At 50.8% G+C, this 21,757-nt stretch overlaps 2 protein-coding genes across 3 annotated transcripts in view; one reads left to right on the top strand and one right to left on the bottom strand.

Annotated features, from left to right (window-relative positions):
- Window positions 1–2,855: 2,855 nt before the first annotated feature.
- The window catches only part of ST13 (ST13 Hsp70 interacting protein), a 30,964-nt gene continuing 12,062 nt past the window's right edge, over window positions 2,856–21,757 (bottom strand). For both annotated transcript variants that reach the window (XM_078605026.1, XM_078605027.1), the window contains exons 9-12: window positions 6,641–6,757; window positions 6,013–6,064; window positions 5,026–5,246; window positions 2,856–4,404 (exon numbers count right to left, since the gene is read on the bottom strand). In XM_078605026.1, the coding sequence (XP_078461152.1) occupies window positions 4,273–4,404; window positions 5,026–5,246; window positions 6,013–6,064; window positions 6,641–6,757 (522 nt within the window). In that variant the 3' untranslated portion in view covers window positions 2,856–4,272. The remainder of the gene's footprint in view (window positions 4,405–5,025; window positions 5,247–6,012; window positions 6,065–6,640; window positions 6,758–21,757) is intronic.
- Window positions 8,985–20,612, top strand: SRL (sarcalumenin). The gene is made up of 7 exons (XM_078605024.1): window positions 8,985–9,260; window positions 14,938–15,078; window positions 15,575–15,670; window positions 16,273–16,305; window positions 17,163–17,279; window positions 17,990–18,223; window positions 18,903–20,612. The coding sequence occupies exons 1-7, from the start codon at window positions 9,200–9,202 to the stop codon at window positions 19,730–19,732; spliced, it is 1,512 nt and encodes a 503-aa protein (XP_078461150.1). The 5' UTR covers window positions 8,985–9,199; the 3' UTR covers window positions 19,733–20,612.

Below are 21,757 nucleotides of genomic sequence, written 5' to 3'. Positions count from 1 at the left end.
CACAGCGTGCCGACAAGAGGCACCACAAACTTCCGGTCCTTTTGAATGATCACGTCCGATTGCCACAGTGGCATGGCATAGGGCCGTGATGCTGAACGTGGGTCAGGCCAACACACCGTTGTCACATCTTGTCACGTTGCTGTACCGCTGAAAGGTGGAATGCGCTCACACTTGTCTCTTTTAAGGCTGGTGCTCAGTCAGGATGCTGTGCATGTACAGAACGATCTCACGGGGCTTGCAAGGTATCGGCGGGCCTCTGCCGCGCTTCAGCGAGACTTGGGTATATTTCACAATGACGCGTGCGCGCACACTGGTTTTGTTGTCCCGCCAATTCTCGCCGGCAGGAGAGAGCGTGTTTTCATTGCAAAACCAACAGCGGTGCTTGCGAGCCTCCACCCTATGGGTTTGTCATCGTCTTTTTAATATGAATCAGATGGCAGGTAAAGTAAAACCCCCAGCCGGTGTGTTTTTTAGGTTTACATGCAGCAAGTCGAATTTCCAGAGAGCAAAAAAAAACGAAGGTCGAGGGATCTACGTCGTAATTTTTAACTGTCCATGGCAATTACAATTTGGATACTTTTGATCTCCGTGCATCTTGAACTGCGAGGTCTCGCATTGGCCGTATTTGCCCTTGACAACCACCGCTCTTGCCTGGCTCTTGTGTGTTGTGGGAGGGTTTCTTTTTTGTGAGTTGCGATGCGGTTATGGAACTTCTCCTGCCACTGTCGGGGGTGCGTGCAAGCAGGCGTTCAGTCCCCACGTGTCATGGCCTTTTATATATTTTTATTTTTTAAACTTAAGTGTTATTAACGTTTGAATGTTATCGTTATTCATGTTATTAACGGAGGGACACAACTCTCGACTTACCGTTGAACGTAGCACAGTGAATCCACTTCGGCTACAGACACATTCCAGAAGAAAGCGACCAGTGCTCGTACAAAATAAGAAATTGCGCTTAAAAACGATTTGGGCGAGGTTTTTACAGTGAGCTCTTACAGGTGTTTCTGCGATTTTTGGCCTGGTTAAATTGTTTTGTGGTTTTAAATATCTCACTCGGGTTTCCCCCAAAAATCCCTTTGCGGTGGTGAGAACGGCGCGTGTATAATCCACAGCTCGCGCGGGAGATTGAAAACGAGCGGAGCGACGCGCCTGGGATTTGCCCTGCGTTGACGCTCAATCGGCTCGAGTTGAGTCGCACCCCCCCCCCCCAGCGCTGCTCTCACACGGGCACACTCGCTCTAGCGGGTGCGACACACAGCGCAGTTTCAGTCCACGCGTCGCATCAAAACCCCCCCTGGCAACATTGCCGTTTAAAAAGGGGTTCGCATTTCCCCGGGTTCTGGGAAGACCTTGGAAGTCCTGGACCGGATCGCCGGGGATTCTTTCAGAGTGGAAAACGTGGGATTGTCCTGGAGAGCGTGGGAGCCGCGGCCTAGGAGGAGTTTCTGCGGTAAAGAGGCCCCAGGGTTTTTTTTTTCAACTAAAGTGGAGAGGCCACGGTGGGCTTGGGAGGGGAGGGTAATGGGGTCTATATCCGACGGCTGTTCTCAAACCCCAGTCCCTGGTGTTGTCACCGTTGCGGCCCAGCCTGGCTTTTGGGACCTGTGGGCTGGTTGCATAAATCGGCTCAAGTGAACGTTTCTCTTACAATGACACTGCTCGAGATAGGAAAGAGACATTTTCGCTTGGCGGGGGGGGGGGGGGGTTATGCAACCAGCACCTGAATGCGGGAAATTAAATTGGAAGTGCTCCTGTGGTAAAGGACTCCCACTCCCTGCAGGATGGGGGAAGAGACGACTGCCGTTTGAGAATAGCTGGTCGTGACAGCTGTTATCAACTCCGCCGCTATGGACCCACCCCCACAAAGTTCTGCTTCCCGTGTTCACCAACCTCCATTCCCAATGCGGGGGGGGGGGGAGGTCGGCGGTGCCCAACGGGCGAACTGTTGGGATGGTTGCGGGGTGGGTCCACAGTACAGGGAGTTGGCAACGGCTGCTCTAACATTACGCTGTACAGACACAGCACTTGCTGAATGTAGGTTGTGAGTCGGGCAGCAAGGAGGATAGGGCATTTAGTCCACATATAGTACCTCTTTTTAGTGTGTATAGAGGAGAGGATCAGTAAAATAATAAACTTTCTTTACAAAACCTGCAAGTGTCGTAATTTTGTTTGCATTGTTGATATTTGCACTCGACAGCGTGAGGTTAAACCTCCATTCGTCGCTCACAGATATCGGTGCACCACTCCGTGTTGAAGAACAAGCTCTGGATCTACATCTGAGAGCCCATGAATGTACCTGTTATATGCACACCAAGGGGGTATTGCCACCTTCCCTGCATGCCCCGTTCGAGGGATCCGACTCACATGATTCTGTAATCGTCAATTAAAATAGTGAAGTAAAAAAAAAATTGGTGTCACCGACTTGGCTAAGACCAAGTTGCTTCAGTCGAGAAATATGGGCTGCCAAAACCTGTATTCGAAACTCGGATCTCAACAGTGCGGTGACAATTAGCCCAGTGTGTAACCTGGGCAACTTCCGAACGGTGTTTACAAAAATATCAATCACTGTTCCCAACCAATCCCAAGCTCAAGCCGTCCACCATGAATGCTTTACCACCAAGTGTACTACTCTGTGAACATGAAACCCATCGACGCACAAACCGGCAGCTGTGTCCCCCCCCAGCGCTGCCACGAGGTTTCTCTGCTTGGCTTCATTCCCAGAATCCCTTGCCTGCTGCCTGCACAACAGCACACCATGAGGGCTGCCCTCCACCACCCTCCTCAGCACCACAACCGATGGCGTCCATGGTAAGCCATGTTCTAACAAGCAAAGGAACTCGACAAAGGAGGCTGTGTTTCACCTATAGAATGTGTTTATTCATCGTTTTCAATGAAACCCAAACAGCCCCGAGCATCGCTCCAGGATTTGAATAGATGGGCCACATTCGGCGCTCCACCACTGGAGGAGGATGCGAAAGGACGAGAGGTTGGGAATTATCAGTAGACGAAGACAAGGAAGACACAACCGACGTGTGCTCAGCGAGGGGTGCGGGGGAGATGAGAGGTCGGAAATCAAGTTAAGGGCTTAATAAGCAAAGAGCTGCGGCCGAGGCGGTGACGGCAAAACCTGCCACCCACCCCCTCTGCTCGGAACACTTCATTCCCACACGTGACAGCCCCTAGACACGCGGAACTACCTTCGCTTTGGGCAATGCTCGCGCAATTCATTAAAACTACGAACACTTTACTTTGCGAACCTCTGGTGTCCTGAGCCCGACTGATGCAGAGATGGCAAAGGCGACATGAACGCGCACCAGTTTTGCTTGTCGCGCGAAGACAAGGCCGGTCAACAAGCTGCCGTGTTCCAATCACTTCAAATTGCTCGTTAAACACATTTCCCAGAGCCCGATAAAGATAATTTAAGCCCCGTTTTAATCTGTACTCGTGAAGGACTGCTTCCCCTACCATGTGTGGCCCACATCTTTTCACCTGCGGAGAGATATTCCACGGCATTGACAGGAGACAAACGGCTCGACAAAAAAACCCACGACATGAATTTGCCAAGTCATGCACGCATCTAACAAAAAAATACCCATCGAGCAACGTACTAAAATAACTTGATTTAGCAGGTGGAGAAAAATATAAAAAGCACTCTAAATTTCATGTCTCTTCAAACAGGACTCGAGCATAAAGCCTCCGTGCTGTTGCCACGCAGTGGACGAACACCATCTGTGGACTAAAAATGTATTGAAGCCGCACGACCATGTGTGACCGATCATCTCCACCACCGTTTCTCTTTTCCCATTAGTTCCCCCTGAAATCCCAGCACACATTCATTTCGTTCACCGCTGGCTCTTGTTTTTTTTTTGTTTTTAGCGTGAATAAAACCAGCGACCGGGGATTGCTGGCGCGAAGACCGAACGAGCGCCCTTCCTGAGGTGTGATTCGCCGATGAGATGTTTACAACACAACGTGGATTCAGTGCTGTCCAGCCCGTCTGTCCCCCCCCCCCTACCCCGATAAACAAATGAAAAATGTAACAAAGAAAAGTATCCAAAAAAAATAACTGCCAGGTTTTAACGTAATTGTCACAGTCATTATCACTTAAACGATCGCAGGCAGAATTTCGCTCAATTGCAGCCGTTCCGGCTATCACTGCCCACCGCTGCCACTTTACTGCCTTTCCTAGTTGTGGGATGCTTTCCCTCGGGGGGTTTGTACCCCCACCCCTCTGCGTCCCCTGAACCCCCCCCCCCCACTACAAGGGGGGACTCAATGACCAGCCCCCCCAAACTTGGAAGAGAGTTTTCCGATAAAGCTCATGATCTTGGGGTTTCCCTGGTACTTGGACATGTTGGCCGGGTTCTGCGCCACATCCTGGAAGGCGGCCATGATCTCGGGGTCCTGGGTGAGCACACGGACACGCAGACGCACGTATAAAGACAAAGATCCCCCCCGTATAGCCTTAACAGACTGTTGGGGCAAGTGTTGTTAGCGAGTGGCACCTATGAAGGCTGGCACTTGGGCATACGAGGGGGTGGGTGGCTAACACCACGCCCGACCGCCTTTGTCTCCCTAGTGGCGATGTTTACACACCTCACCAGGTACTCATTTGAGGCTGAGTCGACCTACGGGAGGGCCAGGACCTAACTGGTGTTGGCCGCGAGCAGGAATCAAACTCGAGTCGGCGGGTGCGTGGTGCAGTATGCGAAATGCTACGCGACCACTCTCCATGGACAAACACGCACGGACACGAACAGGCATGCACACAAGCCACACACATAAATACGCGAGCATGCAGACGCACAGACACGCCACTTGTCATTATGACTACAATCAAGATCGCTCTTCTAATAATCACCATTACACATTAACAACCACCTATCTTCCTCATGATGATCATCATTTGTGCATCCTCAAAATCACCATCAAGATGTTACACCTCCTGAGCCCTTTTGACAATCAAGACCGTCACACGTCGCCACTGCCATGCATCGGGGCCCTTCCCCCACTGCCGACACGCACCTGTACAGCAGCCATGACGTCTGGGTCACTCAGGAGGTCGTTGAGACCTCCCATTCCTCCAGGCATTCCCCCGGGCATCCCTCCTGGCATCCCTCCTGGCATCCCTCCCGGCATTCCCCCGGGCATTCCTCCCGGCATTCCCCCCGGCATTCCCCCCGGCATTCCTCCGGGCATCCCCGGCATTCCCCCAGGGAATCCCCCAGGCATGCCCCCTGGGAAACCTACAACGCAGCACAGGAGTCAGTGGAGACAGTTTCAGTTTTCAGTTTCATTTATTAGGATTTACCCTGTGAGCCATTCGGCTCTTGATTTGGGTTCAACCGCAACAAACAATAAAATTACAAGATACACCTAAAATTCGGTGTACACGAATCTAAACATCACGTGTGTAGTAAACAATAAAATCCTACAGAAAAAGCACAACCCGTCCATGCTGCGTACAAAAAGTGCAAAAAATTCCATTTCGATGTTTGATCCCAATACAATACAGCTCAAAACTTTAAGTATAAATCTATACTAAATAAAAAAATGGGGCCAAACCAAGCCCCTCTAAAACTTACTAAAACAATGCTATGTAAACAACGTAACAGTTTTCCCAACAAATGTGATTATAAGTTTACAATAGCGTCACATCACACGCTCATTTCTCTCACACACGTAAACATGTGGAGCAAAGGATCAACAGACCCCGTTTCTGCGAGGGTAGACTCAGCTCTGTCCAGGTCCACGACTGGCAGAAATGATTTCCGCACCCGGCGTGCCACGTCCAGTATACGTTTAGCTAAAGCCGTGGCTACTTGTGACCAGAAACACGCCGAGTGAGAAATTAAGCCCTGGGTAGAACGTTCAGGCTACGGCTGGTGTGGTATGACTGGGTTTGGTAATGGATGTTAAAGCCACGGTTTTTGTCAGTTCAAATGTGTGTACATGCATGGGTGTACGTGTGTATGTGTGCATGTACGCTTGTGTGTGTGTATGTACACGTACCAGGGAATCCCCCAAAGCCTCCACCGCCAGCCTGCCGGCGTGCATCCTCCTCCTGTACACGCACAGACGCGACTCCTGCGTTAGCCTGCTGGGACCGCTGGCAGGGTTCACGTGACCTACGAGTTATGATGAGCAGACGCTGCAAGAAACTTGGCGTGCGTGCGTGCGTGCGTGCGGCGTGTATGTTATGCACTTCACGTGTATTTGCGGTCCACTTGCTGTGCAATAAATGTGCAATTGTTCGTATGTTTAAGCGTGTTCTGGATGTGTTCTTTAGCGTGCATTATCGGTGTTTCTCGTGTGTCGAGCACGCCATTAGTATGTACTCCGTGCATTTCCTGCGTGTTTGGCGTTTTTTGCAAGCACTACATACGTGTGCGAATCACGTGTCCCATGCAAGTTTTTAGGGTGCACTGCACGCGTATTCTCTGTGCGTTCAGCATGCGTTTCCCGTGTTCCACGCGCGTTTTATGCCATGCGTCAATTGCGTTCTGGGCATGTTGGCCGCGCGTTTGGAATCGTGTTCTACGTCGTGCGTTTCCCCGTGCGCCAAATCCGTGTTTTTACGCGTGGACGTGTTCTGTGCACGCGTCTCTCCCGCGTCGGCGACGTGCCGCGTGCCACCCACCCTGCGCGCTCTCTCGTGCTCCTCCTGCGCTCGCTTCACGCGTGCCTTGCGGTCGCACAGCTCCCGCTCCAGACGCTTCCGCTCGTACTTGCGCTTGTGCTCCGCGATGCGCTGAGCCTGAGCCGCCGCCGAGACAAAACGTCGTCACACCACCACCGCGGCATCGCACCGCTCAAGCACGTGTAACGCGACGGCGATTCGCAACGACGCCACAAGGCGACACGAAGAACAGAACGCGTCCGCGCTCGACGCCTATCAATGGTCTCATCGCCCACGCGCATTCCAACTCCACGCTCCATCCCAAGCGTTTTGCCTTCACGACTCTAAAAGCGAGGACCAAATATGGATCAGGTCTCACCGGCGCCGCTCGGAAAGACTCGCGAAAGCATCTATCTGCCTGAGTTTTGTTAGAGGGAGCCAGCTGCTTCTGGGTCAGAGAGCAGGCAGGGAGCAAAGGTCACACCTTGCAACACTGCCTCGGCATTTTGGCCACCCCGACTCCTGACCTTCGTTGGGGGCCACAACTCCTGGTGCTGTAGCTCAGACCGCGAATATTTCAATTCAAGTGACTTACGACGCAGCCACCGCTGTTGTGTCCTGATCGATAGTTTAAAAATGTCACAACGTAAAAACACTCTTGAAAAATAAAACGTTCATTGTCAGTTGCGCTGCCCCTTTAGTTTATTGCCCCCATTGATATAGGGAGTCGAGGAGGAGTGGTTCTGTCCCAAAAGCAACCTGCCGGTGGAGACTTTTTATCGCGAAGAAGCCTACGATTAGTTTTTGAGCACTGCAAGTAAAGTCTGCCTTCAGACACTGGCGGTGCCAGTGGGGGGGGGGGGGGGTGGCATGTGCCGCCCCAATGATCCGATTGAAATCCTTAATTTAGATCGGATCATTGGGGTTTATTAGTAATAAATCGGCATTTTGCGACACCCACTGCCACTGTGTAGCATATTATTACGTGCCAGGGACTCTATGAGATGAGTCCATAATTGGCAATAAGTAACGGCAAAGCAGTTATAAGCGACTCACAGAATTGTACGCAGTTGCGTAGACAGTACACAACTTCCCTGAAGGCAAACACCTTTAGCGAGCGTGATGCCGATCACACAACGCCGTTCGGATTCGACCCTCATTCGATGGCTGCGCCGTTGTCGCACACGCTTCGAATAAAAAGCAAGGGACTAGTCCTTACTTTCTAACAACTCCTCTATCATTTTTCATTGCTGGAGGGATTGCCCCCCCCCTACCTGAAAATCCTGGCTCTGCCATTGCTTTCAGATATACTTGCGTCGGTGAAGACGTGAAGCTTGGATTTGCCATGCTGCCAAATGACTAATTTAGACTTGCAGATAATGAACGAACGTCCGTCTTTCATGTTTATTTTTAAATTGCAGCTCGGGTTGCTTTCTCCCTTGAGAGCTGCAACAGCTGAAGCTTCTCGCGTCGTAACTCAGACGTCACCGCTGAGCTCTGCACGTAGATTTTTTCAGCCCCGTGGTTGTTCGTCTCTCTGGCCTTCATTTGCATCAAATGTGCTCCGTGGTCTCTGGTATTATTTCGCCAGGCTATACCAGTGAGGTTGCTCCACGGCACGCGGACCCGCGACGGTCGAATGCTCAAAGTGGGCGTGGATTATCCGTGAGCAATCAAAACATGTCAAAATTATTTCCTTGCTCAAATGAGCAGAGGTATTGGTGCTGATCACAGCTCAACAGAGCCAGTGAGGTGTCCACATTGCTATGATGGGGGAGAGTCTAAACAAAGGATAACCACTCTTGATCTCCCCATACAGTGGTACTCATTTTATCGACATAGGAAGAACAGTGGACCGAGTAACTCCCCCAACCATGATTTGAATTCTTGCAACCCTGTCAACCACGAGTCGCTCACCCTACCCTGTTTGTCACCTCTAAACTCCTGGCAATATTGAACCCACCACAAGCATCATGTTTTTCTTACTCAATTTAATTTACACACAAACATACGCAACCCTTCACCAACTTCCGTGAAGTATGCTAAGAATAAACCCATGATCCGCATGATATGGAGGGACACTTATTTGTGTATTAAGAATGGCCGGAAATGATTACTTTTATATGCACACACATTGCTATGATTGTTCAAATACCACATTTGTCAATCAGAAGTCACCGAAAGGGAGTGGTGGGGGTGGAAGCTTGTGTGTGGGCGGGGGGGGATTGAGGTTGGGGAGGGGGGTGGATTGAGGTTGTGGGGTTGTGAAGGGAGGGAATTGAGAGTTAAATTTACTGTCAGACGTAAGTGGCAGGCACCCACGTGTGCCAAAGTCACGTGGCAGCCTCCCCACTCGGCAACTTTACACGAGCTCTCTCTCTCTGTCTGCGTCTCCTTTTCCTCGCAGCCCCTCTCATCGGTCAGGCTCTCTACGACTCCAAGTCAATCTCCGTCTCCAGCAGTACACACATTTTACAATTCAATCAAACACCAACAATAATAATAATACATCTCCTGCCTCTCCGTTTCTTCTGGACGAGTCAGTCTGCCTCCGAGACCACCAACCTTCGCCGCCGGACAATGCCGCTGCTCAAAGTCACCCTGCTGCTCTGCCTGTTGATTCTCGCGGCTCGTGCCGACGGTAAGCGTCAGTTCTGTCTCCCTCCCATCCCAAACGCGCGCGCGCGCTCGCTCTCGGGTGTCGTCCGCCACAAGGGACGTCGGGTTCGAGCAGGACTTTACAGCCCTCCTGTGCCACCTGTGAGGTTTGGCATTCATTTTTTGGGATTTACAGCTCTTGCATTGGATTTTTAGAATTTGCGATTCGCAGCTCTTTGCCGATAACACCGACGGACGAGGGCTCTCCCCCATGCCGCGGAAAGGCCAAGCGGTTGGTCCGAGCATACTTCACCACACTGGTCAGTGCACTTTAAAGGAGTGGCGAGGGGGTGCAAGACCGACTGAGATTTAACTCGCTTCTGATGTTAGCCAGGAAATGAACCGAGGTTCGCGGGTTCAGACTACAGTGTGCTACAAACCAATGCGTGACCAAAGCTAAGTGATTTCCTGGTCAAATAAGCATTGAGGGACCGGTGCTCATCGCCTGTTCACAGCCCTGAACCTGTGGTGAAAATTCCTTCCCGACAAAGTGGTAATCATTTTATCGACCATGGGGGGGGGGGGGGGTGATAGGCTGATTTAACTCAAACCAGGATTTGTACTCGGAACCCTCCAACTGTGAGAGCCAATTTCACTGCTGCTGTGCCACTTGGCCGGGATACTGCGGCAGCCGTCTGCTTGAATAGAATGTCAGTTCTTAAAAATAACGCTACGTTCACAGGCCGACCCCGACCTTGTTGCGATACCTTTTGAGAGCGCTTTGATGTCTCCGATTTAACAGCAGTGGGTGCGCGCTGGGGCAAATTCCCACTGAATTGTAAACTCAGTGGCAGCCCAGTGAGAAGTGTGGTGGCCGGTGGCTGCGGCGACATTCAAACCCTGACGACTCCCAACTGTCGCAGTCACAAGCCCTTGTTGACAGCCAGCTCAACCGCACACGCCGAGACTTAAAACTACTGACTAAACAACAGCAACCACATTACACACACACACCACTAATGATGCGTTTGATACATGCCAAAATTATGTTCGTACTTTATTGATTCTGGAACAAAACATAACCAAGCTGTAGTCAATTTGACAGCCAGCCTTTAAGTGTGCGGCTGTAATAACGCTCAAAGCACGTACGGACAAACCCCTTTTTGTCAATCCACTTCAAAACAAGGGTCTCCCCACGCCGTATGGGTCGTGGGGGGGGGGATCGTGATTGATTTGATCGAATTCACCATGGCGGGCAGTGTGCAGATTAACGTGGAGATGGGGAGCATAAACACTGGACTATAGTCCAGTACGAAGATGGGGGTTTTCTTCCCTTACAGCAGCCTACAACACCTGCTTAATGGATGGTGGTCGCCCATCCAAACACTATCCAGGCAACGCTGCTTTGCTTCCGAGATTCGATGAGATAGGAAAACAAAGTACTGCACAAATTAAGTGACACCCGTGATTTTTTGAGCGCAGTAACCCATGACATACACACGTGCTGGGTTCTCTACTTGGGCCGGCGAATGAAACGATTCATCGCAATGTTCTTTATTTACCCAGGGAAGCTTCGTTTAACCTCGCCACTCTTTCAGCGGGGCTAAACACATTGGGCTGTTTGACCAATTCCAGCAATGGGTGTTTGGCATAATCAATGTTCACTTGTGGGAAAACCCGACACGGAGCCCGTAAAACCCTTCCTGTCAAAACTCTCGCGACAGCAGCGGAGTTGCGGAAAATTTCAAAACCCCGCACGGTATTGCCATCGGAATAAAGGGGCACCCACAATATGCAAAACCCAGATGTGCAAATCTCATTTTAACTAAAATTAGAGATGATAGTTTGAGCAAACAGGCTACTGTGGCATGCATGTAGTCAAAGCTCAAGCAATCAAAGTGGTTTTCTGCTCAAATAAGCATCAAGGAACAGCAGCGCTAGTCTCCTGCTTAGAGCTCTGAACTTGTGTGAAACTTGCACAATCCTATGGCGGTGGTCGAGTCGATCCACAGGACAAACTCTGTTTTGGCTTTCCTCTGCAAAGTGGTAATCATTCTATCGGTCCCTAAGTCAACCGTCAACCAGATTTTGAACTCGCAACCTTTCTGATAGCGAGCCACACGCTCTGGTCACCTAACGTGGCCGGAAAAGTAACCACCCCGCCGATTGCAACCCGTGAGAGACATCCGAGCACACGTGCACTGTACGTGTCCGTAGAGACAAATGGTTTACAGATGGCATGGTGTTTGGGCATTGCAGGTTATGATGCGAAAGTCCGTTGGTTCCTTTAACTTCTTCACGCTTTATTTCACTTGGCAACAAGAGTGTGCCGATGCGATCCCTCTAACACAGTGAAACAACTTAGGAGCGCGCACTAAAGCTACAGAGGTGGCAACAGGCCACATTTCACGACGCCCAATAAATAGCTTGTGCCGACAGAAAGCTTCACTCTTGGACATCCTAACCCCAAGGGGTCAAGTGTCTGCCAAGACACACACGCACAGGCGTACCCGCACACATCAGCCCATCAACCCTCCCCAAGTCGGGTTTCTCTCCACGACGCAACATGACTGTCATTTTACGAAATGGGTTTCTGCATCCGTGCTCGGCCACACCAGGGCAGAGGTCGAAAACGGGTTTTGATTCCTTACCCGTACCCGGCCGCACCAGGGTCGCAAATGGGTACCCATACCCGGCCGGGTATGGGTACCCGTTCCCTACCCGAAATGACAAACGGTCACTCACCAGTGACTCACGGCCTACCCGTACCCGTACCCGGCCGCACCAGGGTCGCAAACGGGTACCCGTACCTGGCCGGGTACGGGTAGCCGAGTATCGGGTAGGGTACGGGTATCTGGTACCCGATTGCGACCTCTGCACCAGGGCCACACACTCAAAAAGCCAGTAAGCACATTCTGTGCGTCAGTTTGGACATAACCGAACCACACGTCCCTCGGGCTGGCTGCCCCTGCCACACTCTCGGCCCCCCGCTGATCCCAGTGCAATTCTCATCGCCGACCTATTTCAATAATTTCCAATTACAAATGGGGTCTTCGTTATGCAACGGGCACCTTGCGCTTTCCAATGCGACGGGTCTTAAATACGAGCTACTGATAGCGTGCGCGGCATGCCGTCGCCAGGGCCACGCTGTAAACGGGATTTCCTCTGACACCAGGATGAATTACGAATTTTATTTATAAACAGAAGGCGGGTTGGAGCGCTGAGACGGGCGTTGCGCGATGTGCTCTTAACTCGGCGATCTCAATTTGGTTCTTGCCCATGGCTAACCACCGGTGGCAAACGATCTCTCAACCGGTCCTGGTTTCCCCTGCATTGACCAGTGTGGTGCAGCATTGTCAAACGGCCCTTCTTCATTCAGCCGATAATCGACAAAGGGCTGTCATTTATTTTCACATTCCGAAGGAAACGAAACACATCTGACAGGATGTCGACCGAGGAGATGTGCCAATGAACTCAGCTCGAGTGCACGTGCGTGAGGTGGATTCGTGACATCGAAAGAATCGTGAGAGATTGCGTCGGCTTGAGAAGGCCTTCAACAGGCAGCGGGGTGATCATGGTTTAAATTAAATTTCGATTTAAAGCTTTCGTGACTGCAGGGATTCATCTTCTTGGTTCTTTCGGTAAAGTCATCACGTAGAAGGGAAATAATAAAATAAAAATAATAAAACATAATAAAATAATTCTCACGACGTTTCAGCTGCTTGCGTTGTGGCCGTAACGTTGTGAGAATTATTTTATAATGCTTTATTTTTATTATTTTATTATTTCCCTTCTACGTCACTTTACCGAAAGAACCAAGAAGATGGTTTAAATTATTACACAGAAAAGCGGATAAATGGCCGAGGGGAGAGTAACGCTCTCACCGAGCCAGTACTGCTCATGACCCTGTGTAGAGCTCTCAGTGGGCCGTTGAGATCTCACCAGAATTTCGGAATCCACGGAGTTGCCGGTCTCCAGAGGTCGCAACCGGGTACCCGATACCCGTACCCTACCCGATACCCGGTTACCCGTACCAGGTACGGGTACCCGTTTGCGACCCTGGTGCGGCCGGGTACGGGTACGGGTAGGCCGTGAGTCACTGGTGAGTAACCGTTTGTCACTCATTTCGGGTAGGGTACTGGTAGGGAACGGGTACCCGTACCCGGCCGGGTACGGGTACGGGTCCCCATTTGCGACCCTGGTGCGGCCGGGTACAGGTACGGGTAAGGATTCAAAACCCGTTTGCGACCTCTGCCGAGCCAGTACTGCTGATGACCCTGAGTAGAGCTCTCAGTGGGCCGTTGAGATCTCACCAGAATCTCAGGATCCACGGAGTTGCCGGTCTCACCTCACAGCGGCCAGGCCACGAGCCGACACAACCGCAGAACTGGCGTGGCGACCACGCGGCCTGCCGCTGCTCTCAAACGCACGCGCGTGTCCGCTTGCCCTCTGCGCGCTCTTGGGATGGAATTAGCACTGGCGTGGACGACGTCCGCCGCTTTTAGAGTTTCCCCCCGTCCCCCCCCGCCTTGTTAGCCAAGTATGGACAGCGGTGCACGGCGCGGCGGAGTTACGCGGCCGTGTGGCTGCGAGCCAAGCACCACTGGGGAGATCGCCCCCAAATAAAATCAAGAGTCGAGAAGCACCGAGAAAACGAAACATCGGTTCATTTAAAAATTACAGAGCTGGTACAGTCACATGAACAGGTCAAGGAATTAACAGATAAGGTCATAGTCAATATCGGAAATGGTTTTCCTGCTCAACTGAGTGTGGAGGTGGACGCTCATCTCCTCTTTATAGCCGAGCCAAGGGTGGAAGTTTGTCATTCGTATGATGGGGGGGGGGGGGGAGAGTCTTTCCATAGAGGAAAACCATCACCATTTTATCGACTCGAAAAGAATGAACAGCTGAGTCGACCCCCAACCGAGATTTCAACTCTTAAACTTTTGATTGAGATTGCGGAATGCGACAGATGCTCTACCCCGTCAGGTGATCTCGCAATAGTAGTAGTAAATTAAGGTGGCTCTCGTCTAAGCAATCACAACTCCTGCTGTCAAAAGCTATTAAAATGCCAGCTTATGCCAACATGAGCCACAGTCTGAGCCATTTGGCAAACACCCTACCAGTTGCGAACACTCGCACGTCTGGGAGACAGCAAAGCAAACTCACAAACACAGACGCAGAGTGCCGTGCAGAGGCAGTGAGAGGTCACTTGAACCAGTAGAGGGAGAGGTGTCGATCAATTTAAGTTTTCCCCCCCCCGCCCCCCCCCAATTTTATCACGAATGTGCGATCGGTGTCATGTTATGGAACAAAGAATCCATTCGGAACTCTTGCAAAGCAGTGTAACCAGTCCGGAATGCTGTTCCAGGAATTATTTAGGCACACCACATCCATTCACTTTATTTTGTCCTTGTGATACCTATTTTGTACAAACACTCATTAATTGGCCGATTATTTTTTTTACCATAAATACCCCAGAGGTTAAGAGGGGGGGGGATTCAGCGGGTGGCTACCTTTCCTACGAAGCTGCGGTTTTCTCGTGCCTCTGACTCGTTCTCTCTCTCTGAGAGCAAGCGAATATATACTGCGCGGCCCGTTACAGTGTCGGTACGACACATCCCGAGTACGCGTCATCTACAACGCAAGCCTGTCGTTGTACGTCGTGTCTTTGTCCGATGCGGAAATCTTTGTCGCCCTTGCCACCTCCGTGCGTCAAGATTCGCCCGAGCGGGGGGTGGAGGAGAATGAGGCGGTGGACGTGGGCGAGGAGCCGGAGCTCGACGAAATGTTCCGCAACCGCCACCACATCGCCGACACGCTGCAGCTCAACGACGACACCCCACGCGACGACTACCCAGGTCGGGGGGACGAGAGTTGGGACAATTTGCCCACTAAGACGATCGCAGTTTTACGTGGTAGAATACTCGGGGTTCCTTAAAAAATGGCGGCTGCCCCTAACATCCTGCGTCCCTAAGGCAGGAAACCCCCTACAAGGCACGCTAAGCGCGACGATGCTGTTGATGACATCAACAATCCCCACTCGTCAGTTCCCCTTCAGCGGTACACGTGAGAACAGCGGTGATTTTTTTTTTCTCACGACAATTTTTGCTCTATCCCATTATTTCATACCGTAAATTACTGACCAATCGGATAGTCCAGCTCTTGCTGGGACCGACATCGCCATCCCAGCAGTGGCCTTGCTCGCTCGGCTGCTCGATCTGCAGCTCCAAATTAAGCAATTTGTACGGATTTGTTATTTGATTTGGCAAACTCGGACCATGACGTTTAATGCCAGTGTCATTTGTTTAATGTAGGCATTTCTAAAAGTTGACATGCAAAGGACTACATTTGCAGGGCTTCTGGACCGTTTAAAAAAAATCTACCACACCTCCATCAAGCCCCTGGAGAGGATCTACAAGTACGACTCCATCCGCCAGCACGACATGACCGGTAACCGTGGTGGCCTGCGAGACCACGCACCAACACCGCGGCACAGGTGGTGGCAACACCACTCCACGACCACACACCAGCATAACAAACCCATCACCGTTACATTACAAGCAACGAGCCCGTACTACTGCCACATCACCACAAGCGTAATTTCCTGGGCAATGGGTAATAAATGTCAACTTGCTTTGGTGCGAGTACAGGATTGCTGGATACTGCAAGATCGGGGATTAGGAATGAAAGTCAAGATGTATCGTTAACTGTCTACCTCGTGTCTGTGGACCCCCCCCTCTCACGATAAGACCACGGGGACAGGCTCAGCCAGTTTCAGAACAAGCAAAAATAATACCGGAGAACTCATCACGTAACCACTGCACTGAAATAACGTCGTGACGAAATTGAGGTCACATTTGACAGGCTTTGGCCTGACCATTAGGCTATTCTAATGCTATCATCATCTATTATCAGTATGATAAATGACACAACTGGTCATTTCCAATGGTTCTGTGTTGCCGTTCACCCTAACCCTGTGTGCCATACCCGTGCTAACACTCGTCCTAACAATCTACCATTCCACCACCCACTCCGTGCCCTCTCCACTGTAGCTAGCCACGGAAGAAGTATCAGCACATTTGACGGTGAGTACTGGGCTGCTTTTTGTGCATGCGTGTCTGCATACAAGCACACAGGGCAGTCACCCAAGCACAGGCCCTGGTGACACGCATATGTGTAGGCATGTTACGTTAATTATAATAACGACCTTTATTTTACTTGGAATGCCACACTGAGTCTCAAGACTCTTTGCCAGGAAGATCCTGCATTGGCATGTATGGCCAATTCCAGGCACAACCCTGCTTTAGCTTCCAAGATTTTATAACATCAGACACATTCAGGGTGACTAGGTCATCGGCAAAATATTTTCACACACCGCAGCTGTCTGCTGAAACGTCACGATGCAACGTTGCTCGTCGATATTTCTTGTTGCCATTGTGGTGCACGTTGAACCTCTTGTGGCTGCGGCTGTCATGTTCACCAATTACATATCATAGACGGTCACGATTTGACGCGTGTATTGGCGGCATTGGAATCAATAAAACTTGCGGAATCCAGATAGAATACCTGTCCTCATATTTCCCCACATTTTTTTCAAACCCTTTGCCCTTCCACCTAACTACAAATAATCACCTCGCCTGCTCTTCCCTTTGCAGCCTAAATTTGTCCTCAACTGCACTCATTACACATGAAAGCACAAATCCCCGATTGCGTTGAGATGGATGTGTGCAGTGTACCGCGCCGGTGATAAATCTACCCACATCCGCTTTTGATTTCAAGATTTACTTTGTCCGAAAGTGCAGTGCTCATTTCCACACTTGAGCTGTACAGCTTCTTTAGATAAAAGGTGTTTAGATGCTATATCAGTGCTGGAAAGCGTGCGCAATATGAATTCAAACTGTTATCCTTGCTCAGTGTGCATGTCTGGCTACGTGTGCCGCAGAGAGCGAGATCATTGCCAAACCCCTGGTGCTGTTCCTGGGTCCCTGGAGCGTCGGGAAGTCGTCCATGATCAACTACCTGCTAGGCCTGGACGACAAGGCCTTCTCACTTTACACAGGTGACCATCATCATCATCATAAGCGATGACCAGTCCACTCTCGGATGAAGGCATCCCCAATCTGTCGATGTCTATAACGGTCCTGCGATATAAGAATCCACCATAGTACATGCACATGAGACGATTTCACTCCATTGCTCAATCTTCCTGGGAGATGTCCTCTCGGTCGCGTTCCCCCGCTTGGCTGCCACTCGACCACCGGTTATCATCTCTTCCAGCAACGTGTCCCACCGAAGGCCACTTAGTTTTATTAACAGTCAAAACGAAGTATTCAACCTGTGTATTGTTCTCCAATCCACGTGTTTCTATTTCCGTCTCTCAATGTTATTCCAAGCATGCCACAGCTATGAAATCCAGCTCGTCGTCATCCAACAACGACACTGATGATGGTAATTTATAGTAAGAAAATTATTTTAATGGTACAGCTATGCCATTTATTGATCAAGCGATGGCTGGTGGAAAAGCCTCCACAAGAGAGTGCTAGAGAGATCGCCTCGAGAAGGTATTTGGCCTACTCTTCCCACACTAGCCAGATGTCTTGAAAGAGATAGAGGCATCCACACTTTACACCACTACAGGCAACAACATGCCAATCGACTCACTGTCGCGTGTCCATACACACTGTCGACTGGACAGAGGCAGGACGGAAGGGGCTGGTGGGATGTAAGAAACTTGCCCATTGTTACAACTCCTGCTGACGATCTCCGCAGGAGCCGAGCCCACAACGTCGGAGTTCACGGTGATCCGACACGGCTCCAAGGTCAAGCACCTCGAGGGCATCGTGATGGCCACCGACGGCTCGCGCACCTTTGCCTCGCTCGAAAAATTCGGCCAGAGCTTCCTGGAGAAGTTCTCCGGCGTCGAGATGCCTCACAGGCTGCTGGAGCGCGTCACCTTCGTGGACACGCCAGGCATCATCGAGAACCGGAAGCAGCAACAGCGAGGTGAGCGCTGTGCCAGTGGTTGTGCCTCGGAACAGGTTCTCCATTTACACGAGTAATTTGCAGCACTTTGTCGAATGCGCTGATGGATGGTAGGGCCCTCCCCACACTGTCGATCATGGGGATTTTTTTGACCAAATTTCACCGACGATGGTCAGTGCGGGTCGGTGAAGGGTGGGGGGTGCGGGAGGCCAGGATAAGCTCAGATGTCACTCAGTGAAGTTATCCACGGCCGGGGAATCCAACTCCGTTGCCTCATTTAGAGTGCAATGCGTTAAGCACTGCACCACCGCTCCATCCCCACTAACCTTGCACAAGAATAAGTGCCAGCGGACCGACAGGTACCGTGCGGATGGGGGATGGAGCTGCCCTGTGTTGGGCTGTGGTTTTAAGCCCTGAAATGTTGTTTTAGTGCCATTTCGGACTAAAAATGTGGGGGGGGGGGGGGGTGGGGGGTTTCTCTGCATGTTTGTGCTTAGTAGCCTTGGTCGCGAGGTTTCCTGTTGCAAGCACTCAAAAGTGCCAGCACTGTCCTACAGATAGTCCTGCTCTCACCATAGGCATGTGGAATTTCCACCCCTGGCTCAGGTCCGCAAACAGCAGATGAGTACCACCCAATGCTCGTGCGAATGCCCTTTGCGAGCACAAGGTCTCACGTTTCCCACCCCCACCCCGTGACCAGGCTACCCCTTCAACGACGTGTGCCAGTGGTTCATTGACCGCGGTGACCTCATCTTCGTGGTGTTCGACCCCACCAAGCTGGATGTCGGCCTGGAGCTGGAGACGCTCTTCCGGCAGCTGAAGGGTCGCGAGTCGCAAATCCGCATCATCCTCAACAAGGCCGACAGCGTCTCCACGCAGCAACTCATGCGTGTCTACGGTGCCCTCTTCTGGAGCCTCGCGCCGCTCATCAACGTCACCGAGCCGCCGCGCGTCTACGTCAGCTCCTTCTGGCCGTACGCCTTCCGCGTCGACACCAACAGCGGCCTCTTCCTCGCCGAGGAGACCTCGCTGCTCGACGACCTCCGGCAAATCATTGCCAACCGCATGGAGAACAAGATCGCCCTCATCCGGCAGCACGCCATCCGCGTGCGCATCCACGCGCTAGTGGTCGACCGCTACGTGCAGACGCTGCGCACGCGCTCCTCCTCCTTCTTCAGCAACGCGGATCAGGTGTTCGCCGACATTGTGGAGCACCCCGAGAAGTACGACATCTACGGCTCCGTGCTGGCAAACTCCAACGTGAGCAAGTTCGACCTGCCCGACCCCAAAACCTACAAGTCTTTCTTCGGCGCCAATTCCGTGGCGACGATGCGTCCGCTCTCCTACCACTGCAGCTACACCAACGGATGCCTCCTCGACAAGATCGAACGCGCCATCTCCGTCGAGCTGCCCGCGCTGCTCGGCTCGCTGTCGCCGGTCGCCCGCTTGAAGGTGCGTGCGGCGGCAGCGCCCTCGTGCGGGTCGTACTTGTGCAACGAGACGCCCAAGAATCGCTACGTCAAGCCATGAGCGCCGGTGCTGGGACGCGCGCGGGGGGGGAGGGCTGCTGATGGAGTGCGCCAGTTTGCCCCTAGAAAACGACGCCTCTCACCGCCACCATCACCACCACCACCACCACCCAGAATTCCATCTTCTCCCAGCAAAGAGCATTGGGGGCAACGCTACGAAGACTGTACCCCAAGTGCCGCTCCAGGGCCCACAATGCACACGGCTCAACGCACTGAAGGTCACTGTTTGCAGTCAACTGATGGACATTTGCTACAGCTTGTGTCTTTAAAAACTCAATACTATGCAGACACGTATCTTTAAGTACTGCAAATGTATATGTCTGCATAGTTGTATGCTTGCATATACACGTGTGTGCATACAGAAAGGGGATATTGATAATTAAAAGTCAAAGGAACTGACCAAAATGTATTGCATCTGATTTAAGTTGACTCTGGATGTATCCGTTTACGATCATGTTAAATTCTAATTTATGAATCGAATTAAACAATTTAGGAAGTGATATATTAAGCTAATCACTTTAAGTTTAACACAATAGCACAATTGTAATGTTAAATCACCATTCATTTCTTGCATTCAGCGTTTGAACAGTGTGCCAAGTGTCAGTCACGGTGCAGTGAAGCCGAATTCGAAGCCTGCCAGTTGTTCATCTTGTGAGTGAACACCCCCCTAATGCGATGTGCGTGCATGTCGGGTATTTGTGATTCTCCTGTAATATTCCAGGAAAGCGAGACTACTGTTCGCACGCGTGTGCTTGCCTGCGTAGGGGTGTAAGTGTATTGTGTGACGTTTCTTTGACGAATTCGGTTTTTAAGGCAGATTTGAATGATCAAGGTTCAGTAAGCTTTCTGTTAAAAAATAAACGTAAGGGGCCATGAAAAAACATGAATGATACATTCCAATGATTCATATTTAATGTCAACAGGTGATCATTTGCAAGTGCAACTTGTGCAATCTATTTACATGTAGGAATTTTAAAAAGTTTGGATAATTGGAGGTGGCCCGGGTGGGCTGAGAGATCAAAGGACTGAGCCAGCCCCACTGAATTTCCTGGGTTTGATTCTGGGCAGCTGCCTGTAGAGTTCTCAAGTAGAGTGAGTTTAAAGCCTCAGGCCAGTCACCAATAACCGGGGAAAAAATATTTCTGCACTTAATCTGGCCAAATTAAAGCCGGCAATAGAAATGCGATGATATCGGTTTGACCGTCAAGCCATGGACATTTATGTCTGCAGTGAGGCGGGGTGGGAAAGTGCTGCCGCTGAAGAGTAGATAAGAGGTTGATTGAAATAATTGGGAAGTACTTCTGTGAATCTCATTCCAATAAAGTTGCTCTTGCATCGGGTGCTGCACTACCCTGCAAGCGTTCCAAATGGATAATTCATTCAATATTATGACGCTGATAGCACAATCGGGAATAAATGGTGGAAAAGATGCATGTATAATTATATTTTAAAAAAGTATGAATAATTTACAATTTGCACACAATAATTCAAAAATGAGAAATTACCGAGAAACCGTAGGAAGCTATCCCTAAAAAGTCATGCCAACTTGCACAGAGGCGAGGGTAATATTCACAAGACAGTACCCAGAGACCGTGCAAACATACGGGCGTTCAAAAGACAGGGCCACCATTTAACCATGTGGACTATTGACGCAAGTGCTGCTAGCATCAACTAAGACTGGCACGGAGAATGAGGGGGGTTGTGCTGCCTTTGTGTTACCAGTGATGTTGACACATTACACCGGCTACTCATTTAAGGCCAAGTCGATATAAAAATAATCCAAGACCCGTATACCGCTGGTCACTCGCATGCATGGCTGCAAATGGAACCAGGGCCTGTGCCGAGTCACCCTTGTCCCACACAGGCACAACTGTTTGATACAAGATATGATGCAAGGAATTTCGAGTTGGCTACGTACGGTGCGAAAGAAGTCCAACAAACATACATTTAAGCTCCATATACATGCAAGATGATGATGATGATTATTATTGGGATTACAGTGCTGTGCACACCCATCACTACGAGC

Source organism: Lampetra planeri, chromosome 23 (genome assembly GCF_965212315.1).
Source record: "Lampetra planeri chromosome 23, kcLamPlan1.2.h2, whole genome shotgun sequence".
In the NCBI taxonomy this organism is placed as follows: Eukaryota; Metazoa; Chordata; class Hyperoartia; order Petromyzontiformes; family Petromyzontidae; genus Lampetra; species Lampetra planeri.
The sequence above is the reverse complement of the archived record's forward strand: the minus strand, read 5'-3'. Positions and strand labels throughout refer to the sequence as shown.

What these genes read in the sequence shown, in the direction of transcription:
- SRL (XM_078605024.1), top strand. Translation starts at nt 9,200, where the DNA reads ATGCCGCTGCTCAAAGTCACCCTGCTGCTCTGCCTGTTGATTCTCGCG. An exon ending in CCCACGCGACGACTACCCAG is followed by an intron (nt 15,079 to 15,574) that starts GTCGGGGGGACG and finishes CTACATTTGCAG; the next exon opens with GGCTTCTGGACCGTTTAAAA. An exon ending in CCGCCAGCACGACATGACCG is followed by an intron (nt 15,671 to 16,272) that starts GTAACCGTGGTG and finishes TCTCCACTGTAG; the next exon opens with CTAGCCACGGAAGAAGTATC.